The sequence below is a fragment of the Ruditapes philippinarum genome, unplaced genomic scaffold (genome assembly GCF_026571515.1).
Source record: "Ruditapes philippinarum isolate M1 unplaced genomic scaffold, ASM2657151v2 ctg356_1_1_1_1, whole genome shotgun sequence".
NCBI classification, from domain to species: Eukaryota; Metazoa; Mollusca; class Bivalvia; order Venerida; family Veneridae; genus Ruditapes; species Ruditapes philippinarum.
The window spans coordinates 120,364-135,527 of NW_026852059.1; the positions used below are offsets into that span (position 1 = coordinate 120,364).

A 15,164-nucleotide genomic window follows, 5' to 3' on the forward strand; every position below is an offset into this window, starting at 1 on the left:
TTGCCCTTTCTACAGAAAAAAGATTTATTCATTTCCGCCTGGGCTCCTTGCCGCTGGTTCCTGTTGCTGGGTCGTGTGGGGGTTGCGTTCATTGAACGCCGCCTTTCCTTGTTAATCTTGTTTATCATATTTAATGCATCTTTGCTTTGTTCAGCGTTAGGAGCTGAAGATTAGATACAACCTTAGCCGGTGCTAATGTACCCATGGGGTTGTTGCCCTTTCCATGAACTCAATCAAACCGAGTCTTTTATTTTCATGTAATTTTGTGGTTTCCATAGTTTCAGAGTGACCTCTCCCTTTCCATAAGTTATAATTAGAAACTATGTATATGTATATTGATAATAGACACATGTAAACAAGTGAAACAAATTTATTAAACGATTTATTACTATAGATATATAACTGATATATAATCATACACCTCTTTTATTGATATTAATGTAAAACTAATAAGATACAATTATATTATTACAAAATTTTATTCATGGTTTTGAATAATGTCACAACTCTCTTAATTACACTAGAAAAATTTAACAAAATAACTTTTTATCTCAAAGTCTAATGTACGTTTGACTGAATTGATGTTGACAGTGAATGTTTAAATGATATTCACAAACTTTGATCATTAGCAATAGATAAATGCCCAAAAAAACTTATCTGAATGGTTTTATTTAAAAGATAAGAGTAAGCAAATATAAAAAGAACAGATTGAAAGTGAGTCGGAAACAGTCTCATATTTGCCGTGTCAGTTGCTTTTGCACTATTTTTGGTGTGGAATAATCGAATGCATAAAGATAAAGGCGATATTCTTAAATTTTGCTTTTTGATTATTCATAGAATAATAACATATATAACTTAACGTAAGGTTGTAGTATTGTACAATTTTAGTCAAGTTTCCCAATTAACCATATTATGATATGGGATTTTAATCCTATTATGGTATGGGATTTTAATCCATTCCCGAAGCAAATTATGCGGTAGAAACCTGATATGTCAAAAAACTTTAACTTTTACGTGCGTTTGAAAGCGTTTGCTATTAAAGTAAAAGAAAAATAGCATTTCCAGATTATTGTAAACGATTTAAAGTAGAAAAGAAGCATGGACAAATAAACACCTGGATTAAGATAAGGCTAAAATTGTTACGTGTCTAACTGTAAGATATAAACTAACATATTATATAACAATCTATATATAAATTTATAAAGTCGATTGGTTTGTTTTAGAAACTTAAGTATCTTTGCGACAAATTTTCTTTAGTTTGCACTATTATATTGACATCTATTTCTATCACAAATTAAGCTTGTAACTTAGAACTTTAGTTTTTGTTCAACGAAAAATATAGGTTGCATTCCTATGGGTGATTCTATTCCTTTACATAATGGAAAATTAAAATATAATATAAAAAAAAACAGTTACAACAAATTTTAAACATATGCTGAAGATTTAACAATATTTATATAAACATAGGTAATATTAAAAATCAAATGATTTTGTTGTATTTAAATGTTTTTGTCTATCTATTTTCCAACGGGTATTGGACCAGAATCATGCATGTGCTGGTTTACATCAGGGTGTAGGATATAGCCCGTAAACGTTGAATAAATCTGCTCTTGTAGACCAAACAACGTGAATTCTTGTGATTCTTTAGACTGGATCTGAACCCGGTCACCTTGACGTAATTTCAGCATCACAGTCTGACTTCCTACGGTGTGTGAGTTGTAGCCACTAACACTTACCATGGCACGATCATTGTGTAGAAGGTCGAGCCACATTATCGTGTCTTTATTCGAGTTGTACGCGTGGAAATGAAATACATATAGACCTGGAAAAAAATGATATACATAAAAAGATATTTCAGAATAATTAACAAGCAAAGATGGTGTCAATATTCACGATATAATGTTATATGAAGAATAAATGAATGGTTATAAAATCGAAGCTAAATGCACGCTCTTTGGACACTCAGCATAAATAATAAAAATATTGCATTTTCAAATGACAACAAGATTTTCATGCGAACATTAAGAATACGAATTATATTGTATCTATATTTCAGAATATGTATTTTTACTTTGATATAATTCTATATTTAAAAATTTGTACTTTTACTTTTATCTCATTCTATATTTAAGAATTTGTAGTTTAAATTTGATCTCATTCTATATCAAAGACTATGTTTTTTTTTACTTTTATCTCATTTTATATTTAAGAAATTGTACTTTGAATTTGATCTTATTCTATATCAAAGACTATGTACTTTTACTTTTGTCTTATTCTATATTTAAGAATGCGTGTGTATTGACTGTTCTTAGAACATTTTTTTCAATGACAAATGAGTGAAATACTGTAAAATGTATCATGAAAAAAACTTTAAGTATTTTATGAATACATATGAAGATATTAAATTACATACCTGGTACTGGGCATGTAAATATTCCAGTAGAAGTGCTGTATCCATTATGATCGTTCACAAAAACCTCGCCGTAAACGATTGTGTCTTTGTTGTATACATTTTGTGTGCTTGAAAGGCCAACAGAGAAGGCAACTGTATGATCGCTACCGGTGGGTGCAGAAAGAGCTGAGATTTAAAAATAAAAACAAATGAATAAACAAGATAGTGCCCAAATAGAAATTAAGCATTGTTGCTTTATATACGTAGAGGCAGATAAAGTTTGAAATGCTTCATCAATTGATGAACTTAATGTTAAAAATTGTCCCTGCTCACTGAAGCTAGCAGTGGTCAATTATCAAAGCTTTAAAATGGAAAACAAAAATGAGTTATAAATGATATGTTTTAATTGGGTGAATACATTTGATGCCTTAAAATACTGGCTTACTTTTGTTAATACTGCGAGACTGAGCAAGAACTTGCACATGATATCAATTAGCAGATTTAAAACACCTCACCAATATTGTAAATCACATTATTGTATTACAAGTAAAATATTCAATTAAATATAATCTATGAAATTCTTACTTAATATATCTAACTGGAATAAAAGTATGTATGGCAAGCTGTGTTCCCTATTACAGGTCAAGTAAAGTTGGTCTTTTTTTATATTGTGATCATCTATAGTGTGTAGGATTTTAAAAATAACATATCTTCTTTGTTTGAACTTCAAAACATGTTTATTTTTTACAAAGAGACTGTGTAGCAATTATCTTTTTTTTTTGTAAAATCAAATTAAACATAGTACATCTTTAAGGCGAAAATGGAATCATTGAAGTTACGTACATGGTCTCTTATATTTAGATGCTATTATTCAGATTAAAGAAAAAAAAATGATAATTTACCTGAATAAATTGTTACGATTAATACTGCAGAAACAGCGGTTACAAACGATGCCATTTTAGTGTCCGTTTAACTGCAAAAAAGGGTAAATAATCACATAAACATTAAGGTAAAAAACGACGTACTGGATTCACAATGTTTTCATTTTACACAAAATACGAATGTGAACATCTATCTATCAAATTAGGAAATAGATATTAATTTTAAGTGCATTGTTGTAGAAAAAATGCACGGTTCGAGTTCGTTCAAATGCATCTTGTTGTTATAATAAAGATGCACCTATTTACAGATCATTCCGACTTAAGTAGAAATTTAATCTTCGTATATCAGTGCATTAAAGCAAAAAAAAAACCACTGAAATTCTATTATGTACTATGTACTAAATGTACTTAATGACAGCAGACAGCTCTAAATTTGGTATCATGAATTTAAAGTATTCACATTATCGGTACTTTAGAAGAATATATTTTCTACAATTAACCATATTTAGTGTAATATTTATATTTATTAGTGCTTAATATCTAATGTTTAAAAAAAAGATATACAAATACTTACATATTTCCAAATTCTCAGTAATGATTTCAGTCTAGCAGTAAGTTCCTATTACTATTTGTATCAAAAGTATTGTTCAATCAAACTTCAACTTCTGATATATTTGATGAGTTTGTCAAAGTAAGATCGATGTCTAAGATTTTGACAACAAATAAATTAGCCGATTTTACAACAGACGCTCTTAGCTTAAATACTTTTGATAAGAGATTGAGTTGCAAATCTGCGCACGCATGTTTGGGATAAGTTTGCAATTTATTTTCCACTGATATCTAATTTGGTAATGCACTCTTGACTTTTCAAGCAAAAAGTGATTATATTGATACAACAATGTGTTGACAACAGACGAGGGATGTTCCAAAATTTTAAATCTTAAATTGTAGTACAGTCACATTGTATAATATTACTTAAATTAATCTGTTTTTGCAATTTGTAATAACTTGCAAAAATATAAACATTATATGCACATGTTATATATTTTTTAAGGTTCGTCTGGACCCGAGTAGGAACCCGGACATGTCATCGTTATGCCCTTACGAGTTAATAATAACATTTTCATGTTGAGAAAAAAAATGTAATATTGTAAATGCAATAAGAAGCCAAAATTAAAAAATTGAAAATCCTAATTTGAACCAATATGAACATCACGAGCTTTGTTTGATTTATTCTGTACATGTTAAATGTTCATGAAAACGTAAAACCTTATCACCAACTATTTTCAGACGTTTTGCGTTTTAAACATAAACTTTTTCGAATCAACGATTCACAAGGACCAGGCAAAATAGGGATATGAGCTCACATGGTCGGCGTCATCTGTAAACACTTGACAGAATTATCTGTATAATATTTTTTTTACCAAATTATATGAAAATTTATGACTTACTTTATAATATGTAATAATAAGATAAAATGATGTCATACATTATTTTTGTCTATTTTTTTAGCGATATAACTCGTATGATTTTAGAGTAGTGTAAAGTATTTGTAATCCGCTGTTTTTAAAAATAGAACCTCTAAGCAAACGGCTCTTTGGATCACTTATCTAGATAGAAAACTTTCCTTGCTTCCGAGGGACCACTCATTTTCCAGATCTTTTTGCGTTAATACGCCGATGGAATACGATTTCGAAATTTGCGTGGACGCTTTCCTTATCGAAATTTAATTCTTTGGCTTTAAAGAATTTATTTTTTAAGATGTATTTTGGAACGTTTCCTTTGTTGTTTATATACTGTACTACTGTACTATTCATCTCTCGTTTTTTTTCCTTTTTGTTATTGTACATTTGTATTGTGAACGACAATTTGATAAACTCTGACATTATCATATTCAATGCATATAAAATTTGAAAATTATGTGGTCAATAAAATAATACATCGGGACTTTTTATGGTTTTTATTGTAAGAAAATTAAACATTTTTATAATTATTGTTCTTTCCCTTTGGTCTGCTTTTTGACATTCGACAATCAATGACTCTGTAATATGTTTGGCTTGAGACAAGCAAGTAGCTTTAAGGTATTACCAGCATAATGCATTACCTCCGCTTTGAAGAGTATTCAAATAGGTTAGAACTACTGTTAACTACATTGAAAATGAGGGCCGTGGGTTCAATCCCCACAAGGGTCAACTTTTTTTCTTTCTTTCCTTTTTTCTTTTAACATTATTTATGTATCTCTCATGTCCCATTTGGAAAGAAAAAAGTGTTTAATTTTGATTTTTTAATTTATATATGTATTTATTGGCTAAATTATGCTAAATCTAGTAATAAATATGGTACCTGATATTTTTAAAGTGTAATAAAATAAAACTAGACGGTAAAAGTATTTCATATTTTTAAGATCAACCAATATACTTCTCTAAAATTTTAGGGAAACTTTGAAAACAGGCACTCATTTGGGTAAATTTTAAGGATTTTTTAAATTAGGCTCACCTGGTAAAAATGGGTGGGGTAGGGTAACATTTTTATACAGATTTCAGAAATTTTAAGTAGAAACCATAATTTTGCTTATGTGGCTTGTTAGCTGAAATTACCAAAAATTAATGGGAAAACATTTTTCATTAGAATGTTTTTGCAGATTATTTAAAGGTTCCTCATTTCTAAAAAAAAAAGGGCCCTCATAACATCCTAGCTTGAGTTCAGAAAAGTGGCCATAACTTGATTTCCGTACGGTAAACTTTGTTTAAATTTTGCAAACAGGTGTACTTTAAGGTATTTATCTGACCTAAGATGTCAATTTTCTTGTTCCGTATAGTGCCCATTAGGGTGGTAATACCTTAAGTAAATCTTTATTATAAGCGATGATTCATCTTAGTGACTAACAATAATGTTTGCCTCACACGACCGAGTCATCTAGTTCAAAAATATCATTTCTTTTTTTATAGTTTCAATAAAACTATTAAAAGTGCCTTATTATTTATAATTCAGAACTATTTCAGAATTCGGGCCTTCGTATAATTTGCTATTTTGATGTATATTTGGCTTTTACCTACGTCATAGAATTACGCTCTATTCTAAATAAAGTTTAGTGTTTTAGAAAGTCTATCTTTTTGTCAGTTCTATTGTAAATGTTTGAGAACATATCGAACTTGTTTCTAAAGCAAGATTAACCTTTAATCTTTAATCCAATGAACGGTGTACAATTTATTTATATCTAATCTCGGTTTTAAATAGGTAAAGATACACTGAAAGCACATGAAGTCCCGTTGTATCATATGTAATGATGTAAAGCCCAAAACTGGCTGAAAAAGCAAAACGTTTGTTGAAATAGAATTGTTCAATTGAATTATAAAAAGGGACCCCCAACTGCTGGGAAAACTTCGGTCAATCTTTTTTTTAATAAAAGCATGGTCAAGAAAGTTTTTATTTTCAATGAAGAACAAAAATGAGATGTTCAAAGGGTATAAAGCTATAAGAAGTATTTTTATTATACTGATCCCATAATCTTATGGTCATTGCCATTTAAGTAGTAAAGTGGATTTTAGATTTTCTACAGGTTAAATAATTTATTTTTAGATAAATCATTTCATATAATTGTCAAATCAAAAGAAATAAAGTGGAAAATGAAATATGCCGTTGATAAAGTACATAACCATAAGGAAAGCGAGCGGTGGTTAAGGTGTCTACCTCTCAACCAAGAGATCATGGGTTTGGGCCCTACTTGGGTCACAACTATGTTACTTCATATAACACCAGTACTAGTAAGTTCCAGGAAGCAAACTTGAAAGTGATTAATATAAGTTTCTAGAACTTGTTTCGCAATCGAACTTAAATAAATGTGTTTAAACCAACCCGCTATAAATACTTACTGAACAGCCATCATTTAAAGATTTAAAATTGGAACTGGGTGTGACTTATTTAAGATAACCAGGATATGCAGCCAATACTAGGCTTAACTTTACCCAACATTTTTGTAACCCTGTTAATACACCTGTCAAATAAGGTATCAAATACATAAAAATAGCAATTTGTTTAACAATTTATCACGTTTTTATATCTGCATTTCTCCCGCTTACATAATGTATAGAACGTATAAAAATAAAGTAAGTTTAAAACATCTGCGGGTGGTTCTCTTTTTTTAAATTAAACATCGTCGTTTTTGTTTAAATGTTAAGTTCTGTTAAAGCCGGTGCTAGGGAGGAGGCTTGAACATAAGCTTGTATTTTTACCAAGACAGGCTCAATCAAACTGAGTCTACAATATTTTGCCGTGTTAAGAAAGGGATTAAAAAATCTAAAAAAAAATGGAGTCCACTTTGAAGCAACGAAAACATCAAAAATAAACTAAAATTGCAGACTCGATTTGATTGAGTCTGTTCATGGCAGACAATGTAAATGCCTGACCCCGGTTTAAGCTGTATTTAATTTTAACACTACATGCAGTGGAAATTATTATTCCAAAGGACCAAAAAAATATGACAGTAACATAGCAAGTTTTACGCTCCTTGGATTTTCTTTTTATAATGTCATTCTTTATTTTTTTTACCCCTCTCTTCTGAAGAAAAAACAAAATAATTTCATTTAATATGTTGTCAAAATGAACGTATCCCTATCAGATTGGTAATGTTTTCATTGTTAATAGAGAAAAACGAAATCCCAAAGAGCACCCAAAACGACAAAATTGAAAATGTTGCAGGCTCAGTTTGATTGACCTTGTTCATGGATGGTACTGAAAACTGCAAGTTACCGCTCACGTCCCCAAGCACCGGCTTAAGCAGAATTCAATATTTAAACATGAAAATGGTGAAATTTTGAATTTAGAATCATCCGCAGATGTAAAGTCTATTTCATTGTTATTTGCTTTAAATCAGGTTTAACTGAGCCCGCGTTTTAGGCTACATATTTTTCTTTTAACATTTATCTCACAGTTGATCAACAACGTATCTTTTTCTGCGCAGTTTCATTTATTTGTTTTAGTTTCTTGTTTTTTGTTGGGCAGGTTCAGGTAGAGATATCAAGATATTATCTGGCAACGATCTGTGTTTATATTATCTTTAAGCGTCAAAGAAAAACAGGGGGAAAATGTGTTGACGTTATAAAGTTCAGTTCTTTTTTTACTATAAACTTGATGAACGCACAACCCACGATAATGTACTGAGTTCTCTCACAGCAAAGAATGTTGTACTCATAGCCCTTAGTGTGTGTTTAAGGACAATTTATGTATTTCAGTAAAAGCTATGAGTCAATGGTGGAAGTATATATTTAATAATATATGTGGTTGTTTCGTAATATTTGTTACCATTTAAGTGCTTTATAAATCTCTAACAATGAAATGCATGTGTATTTAATGACATAACAATCGAGTAATTATTAATTTTATAGAAATTAGGTCAGGTCTATTTGATATCATTTCAAATTACGATGGCAGATTTGCCATTTTTTCAGCAGTTCCAATGAGTCAATTAAGCTTTGATAATTTAGGTTTCGAGGACAATTTTCACTTCGATGGGTGACATTTGAGCAATCCTAATCTATATGTACGTAAGAAGATGTCTACATTCACTTTGATATTATCTTCAAACGATCACGAATGACTTTCATATGGGACATGTACATATTAACAAGCATTTAACTATTAAGATTAAATCTTATCAGATGTAAATCTATGTTCATGGTGGTTGTCTGATTTTACATTTAAACCTGAAATTCGTTAGTACATTTTGCATTTTGCCGTCTCAAGTGCCCAAGTTAATTTATGTTAGAATTGAAATATAATCTTATTTTAGGTTGTTTGACCTCAGTGGAGCTCCTACATCTAGAAAATTAGACAATCCTATATATATTGTTAGATTCCGATTTCTGAAAGATCATTTTATTCCTATATCTTGAACTCTAAGGAGATAATACCGATTAAGCGGGTGATATTGAGGATGGGCATGAGGGATGTTGTACTTTTCCATTAACCCTCATGTATATGCTCAAACAAACCGAGTCTGCAATTTTCATGTAGTTTTGTTGTTATACTTGCTTTCAAAATTTTCCTCATTTCCAGATTTATATGAAGGATGTAGGTGTTTTGATTGGGCTAAAGTTATAGTTGCTTAATAGATAAACGCTTTTTGAAGAAGTTCTGATATTCATTTTTGTACCATTGTTGCCGGCGAGAAAAAAAAGCTGTTTGAAGAATTTACAATATGAAACATTTTTCTTTATGGCGTTACCTTTTAAAACAAATTCTAAGTATAAGCTGCCCAATTAATCCCATGAAATGATATTCCTTTTTTTTTTTTTTTCAAAAACTCTTTTAGTTTGGTGTTGGTGTTTTTTTTTTTTTTTTTTTTTTTTTTTTTTTAAAAATAAAAATATACTCTCTGGCAAATATAGCTTAGGCCATCTTTTTCCCCTTGTGAATTTGTGATTTCAGTGTATTTATAGTGATTAAGTATTTTATATGGGAATCAAATAATCATTTTGTTCACATTTTGCTGCTTTTATGGCAAATTGATTCACATCAAGCCCGGCAAGCTTCACATGATAAGCATCTTATATGTTCTAAATTCATTTTTACACCATTGATTATCAAACACACGCTAGCCTTTTCAGAAAAAGAATAAAAATGTGTTCAATGCATTCAATTCATATACGAAAACTTTTTTTTATCTCTTTTTATCAAACTTGTGTTATTTGTTCCCAAACACCTGAAAGTAATCCAATATATGTTTCAGTGTTGTTATTTTTTCCCGGTCCCTTTGTGATCTTGATTCTAGGGACTTTAAAAATTGAAAAAGAGTACCGCTCCCAAACCGTTTTCTAAATTGGGTTTTTTATTAGCCTCATGTTTCCCACTCAATTTAAAAGGGTTTGCAATTTTTTATGTTATTTCGTTAAATTTTTTTTCAAAATTTTTAAAGTTAAAATTTTTTTTTTGTATTAATGCGTCCCAGGGATCGCCCTGTTTCAAAAATTTTTTTCATTTTAAAGCCGGGGTAAATTTTAAAAAACTTAAACCGGTTGGCCCCGACAAAGGGAAAGGGTAGTCAGTGGGGGAAGCAGAGTTCATGAGTGGGGAAAAAACTTAATCATAAATAGCCTTAAATTATTTTCTTAATTGCTTTATAATTGTTTTAGAGCATCTTAGAGATATCAATGGTTAGTTTTCAACCACATCTTTAAATGCAGATATGACATTTTATGATTTAGTGGAACACAATTTGTCTGAAGATATGATATATGATTGAACTGTATTAAGCATCAGATGTTTATATATAAGCAATCATCTGTTTCATTTATCAAAATATAATGAACTGGCAGCTGTGTGTTTTCAATAAATCAAACATATCACTGAGTCGCATTTGACAAAAGGATAATTAATTTCTTGTACAAATATTAGCTAAAATTGCTTTATAGATAAAGAGATAATTATTTTTTTTTCTTGTGTGAAGAAGAGCTTATTTGATCTTACATAAAATTTGGATGAAATATATCACATGTAACAACATATTGCAAAATCATTATTATTCGTGGCGCACTAAATTTCGTGGTTTTCATTGATAGGTCCAATCTGACTTATGTTCGGATCTACTTATTTCTTCCATGAAATCTGATGACCACCGTAATATGTTTCGCCTTCTTTATAATTCGGATTTCTCGAGAAAGCTATTTTTAGCCATGCGATCTACCCGGTTTTTACAGAAAGGCATTCGAAAAAAGGTAATCCGTGGAAGTTAAATAATTGTTGAAATTTGTTAGGAAAAAAATGTTTGAAGTAATCTCTAACAAATTAACTTGAAATAATAGAGTTTTTTTAATGGGCAAGATGTTTTGCCCGTTTACCTGTCGGCTATATGAACAACGCCAGATTTTTTCTTGAAATCGTTAAAATTACCTACTCAGGGTTAAAATTAGAAACCGCATCTCTTTCAAAATAATGAAAGCTCGCCAATGTTTGGTTGTTTGAAAGAACACGAGAAGGTGACTACCTATGAGTGAATGTCAGATCCTAATGCGTGGCGTTATTTAGGCAGATAAGGATAGGTCAGTCCACGAACTAAGATAGAACGAAATTTAATTTCGCTATTTTGTCTGTTGTTAGATTATTATAATTTGTGTTACTATTTCTTTTTTTATTTATTTACATAGTTCTTTCGTTCGTTCGTTCGTTCGTTCGTTCGTTCGTTCGTTCATTCATTCATTCATCCATTCGTTCGTTCGTTCTTTTGTTCGTTCGTTCGTTCGTCATTCATTCATTCATTCATTCATTCATTCATTCATTCATTCATTCATTCATTCATTCATTCATTCATTCATTTATTCATTCATTCATTCATTCATTCATTCATTCATTCATTTATTTATTTATTTATTCATTTATTTATTTTATTTTTGCTTTACGTTATGTTTCATTTAATTTCACAAAAAAACACAAAGACAATCAAAGAAATAAAAACCCACAAACATTTCCTTTTTGTCATGGCTATGAAATAAGATATTTTAGTACACCATTTGTTTCTTTGTTTGTTTTTGGTTTAACGTCACACTGACACAGTACAGGTCATATGGCGACTTTCCAGCTTTATTGGTGGAGGAAGACTACATGTGCCATTGCGTGTATTATTGCACGAACGGGCACCTGAGTAGAACCGCCGACGTTCTGTAAGCTTGATGGATCGCTTCCTACGTAAAGGATCCAATGTCCCTGTCGGGATTCGAATCAACGGCCGAGAGGGGCAAGTGGCCTGAAGTCAACTACCTTAACCACTCAGGAACGGAAGCCAAACAAGGGAACAGCATAATTTATAATGAGATATTTCGTTTCATTTGCACAATTTTATGTTATAACAATATCTACAATATAATCGTTATTTTTAATCTGCACTTTGTGCTACCCATTCACTTTTGTTATCAGTTGACGTCCCATCTATTTACTTTCAAATCAGTTAAAAGAAACATTTTTACAGACTGTACACACGTTTCAAACATTGAGATTCAATTGACATAGTAAATGAAGATGAGTGGCATATTTACATACAAACGTATTTATACGGACTATATTTTTGTTATAAAGGTGGCGACTATGCTTTTATGCTATGGGTTGAGATGTAGGAGATAAAAGCTTAAATAAGTGTCAGTTTCTTTTTTTTTGTTTACTCTATCTCAAGCTAGAGATACATAGAATGGTCGTTTTGTTCTTTCTCTCTAAAATTTAAGACACTCGAGTTACCTTGAATTGTCGTTTTGTAATCTTAAATATATTCAATTTTAAAATTTGTCTCCTGCCATTGTTATCATGCAGTTTCCTATATGACATGTAAAGACAGGATATCATACTTTAAGTTTGTTCTATTTTCAGTTTTCTTTATTTTTATTCAGTCTAAAACGTCAATCCAAATAAAGATTTTTATTTGGTTGGGTTTCTCATTGCACCTACATTGGAAAGGTCTGATAACGACTTTCCAGGTTAACTGGCGGATGAAGTCCTCAGATGCAATGGTATCCGTGAATTATTTCAGGAACGAACAGACACCTGAGAAAACTACAAACGTTCCGTAAGTGAGCTACCTAGCTCCCTCACATGTAAGAACCCAGAAGAACACACAGTGATGAAAAGCAAGTGCTTTGAAGCCAATGACAATAACCTCTCGGACACGGAAATATTGTGGTTTAATAGATGTCATGTATGTACCTTTGCAAGGTAATTAATAAAAAAATTAGAGTCTGGTTAGCATTCTGTATTCCGAAGCTAAATCATCCAGATATTTTTGTTGTAATGTTTCCGATCTATCTATAACCCGTAAAAAACCGGTAAACTCTGTCAAACCCGTCACTATCATTCAGAAAGCATTACTGTTTACTATAATGCTGTTTTGTCCGATCATACAATTGAATATGACACGAAAAGTGACGGAATATGCCGATCATTTACGAAGTAATTAAGAAAGATATTTATATATTTTATGGACAGGAACCAAACCAAAAATTTATAACTCACTATAAGCAAGGAAAAGATATGTTGTTCATACAACTAAACTTGGCATTTTTTATTTTTAAAACACATTTTGAACTTAAAATAAAACCGTAGTGTCATTGTATTTGTATTTTTACTCCCGAGTTTGTGGGCGTTTGAAATGAACTTAATCAAAATAATGGATAAAACTTGTCAAATTCAAATTGACACTTTTATTTCTACCTAACAAACAAGGTATTTCATTTTTAAAGATACGGACTTTGATTGGCAAAAAGAACAAAACACACACACACACACTCACAAAACTTTTTAAATCACGCCATATACTATTTAACAATGATATGAGAAAAAAAGTGATGCATTTGTTAGATTTTCAACTCATAAATGAATAATCTGTATTTCAAGCTAATAAAATGTTATGTCATATTCGAAATTAATCACTCTATCATGAAATTTGATTTAACATTTGTAAATGAATTCATAAATCAGATTTATATATAGATTTAAGTATAATAACAGATGAAACTAACATCCATCATAGACAGATATATTTATTTCAATACATGTATACAGTTGATAAACAGTTTACATCATGAAACTTACAGAAAAACAAGATGTATGCATGTTATTGATAAATAGCCATACGAAACAACATTATATATCACACACACACACGCACGCGCGCACACCAACACACGCACACATACGCACACCGCGCGCTCACACACATACAAATAGAGTTGAAACAAATATGATAAACAAGATCAACAAGGAAAGGCGGCGTTCAATGAACGCAACCCCCATATGACCCAGCAACAAGAACCAGTGGCAAGGAGCCCAGGCGGACCCCAAACAAAAAGAGGACAGGGCAAAGACAGAGCACGGACATGTTAATCACTAAATGATAAATAATTTGTAACTGATGAGGAATTCAAAGAAAACAAATAAATGATTGAATAATAGGCCCACAAAGGGGAAGGGGACAGGAGACCGGGGGGAAGGGGGGAGGGGGGGGGGGGGTTTTAATCAAAGAAATAAAAACTAGAGGTAATGGGAAGATACTTACCGTAAACGAGAAACCCCACGTTCATTTTGGCACTTCAAAATAATTATTTTGTGAGATAGGTGGATATTAATTATCAAGAATTTAAGCATGTCACAGAAAATGCACAAATATAAAATAGAAGAGAAAGACATTTCACAATTACTCTATAATAATCTAAATATAAGCAAAAGTTAAATATGATACATATATAGGACTTTCAATTCAAAATTTATAGGAATTTCAATTTAAAATCGAAAAAAAAATGTCTACCGTGACTCATAAATTCTTAACACAAAGGACTTCACTAACGATGCCAACGTTTACAAAACTACTGGCTCGACTTTGCCATTTACTCAAAGGCTTTGAAATATAATTCTTCTAAAAATTGAGATTTAATATGTATTTGTGCGTATGCAGAAATGAGAGTATGGTTTTCTCTTTTAAACATTCATGTAATTTTGTTAAAATCATTCATATTCTTGAGAGAAAAGAAAATGTAACTCGTATATCAGTGCGGTGAAAAAACAGTCAGTAGTTATCTCGCTTTTCGGGCATGAAATCATTGTTCAAGATCTGAAATTAATTGTCTTAATGTAAGGCATTAGGAAGATTTCTTGTGCTTATTGTATTGTTATTTAAACGACACATATATCTCTAGGAACACTGCTATCTTTGTGAGCAATTCCATACAATAAACACGTGTAGTCTGTCACTCCGAACGTGCACTCAAGGAGGGTCTTTCAATTATTTTCATGTGATTTCACTCTCGTGCGCGTTAGTGAAATCACATAAAAATAATATAAAATAACAAGAAATGATGTCATGCGCCAGACTTCATGGTAATGTATGCGCTATGCATGCATTATCCGAGTCTAGGTGT

The 15,164-nt window shown here is 31.0% G+C and overlaps 1 protein-coding gene across 1 annotated transcript; it reads right to left on the reverse strand.

Moving 5' to 3' along the window:
- Positions 1-354: 354 nt before the first annotated feature.
- On the reverse strand, positions 355-4,007 carry LOC132748171 (complement C1q-like protein 4). The gene is made up of 4 exons (XM_060737730.1): positions 3,848-4,007; positions 3,295-3,365; positions 2,414-2,578; positions 355-1,822 (listed from the first exon to the last, which is right to left on the reverse strand). The coding sequence occupies exons 2-4, from the start codon at positions 3,347-3,349 to the stop codon at positions 1,518-1,520; spliced, it is 525 nt and encodes a 174-aa protein (XP_060593713.1). The 5' UTR covers positions 3,350-3,365; positions 3,848-4,007; the 3' UTR covers positions 355-1,517.
- Between the last annotated feature and the right edge of the window lie 11,157 nt (positions 4,008-15,164).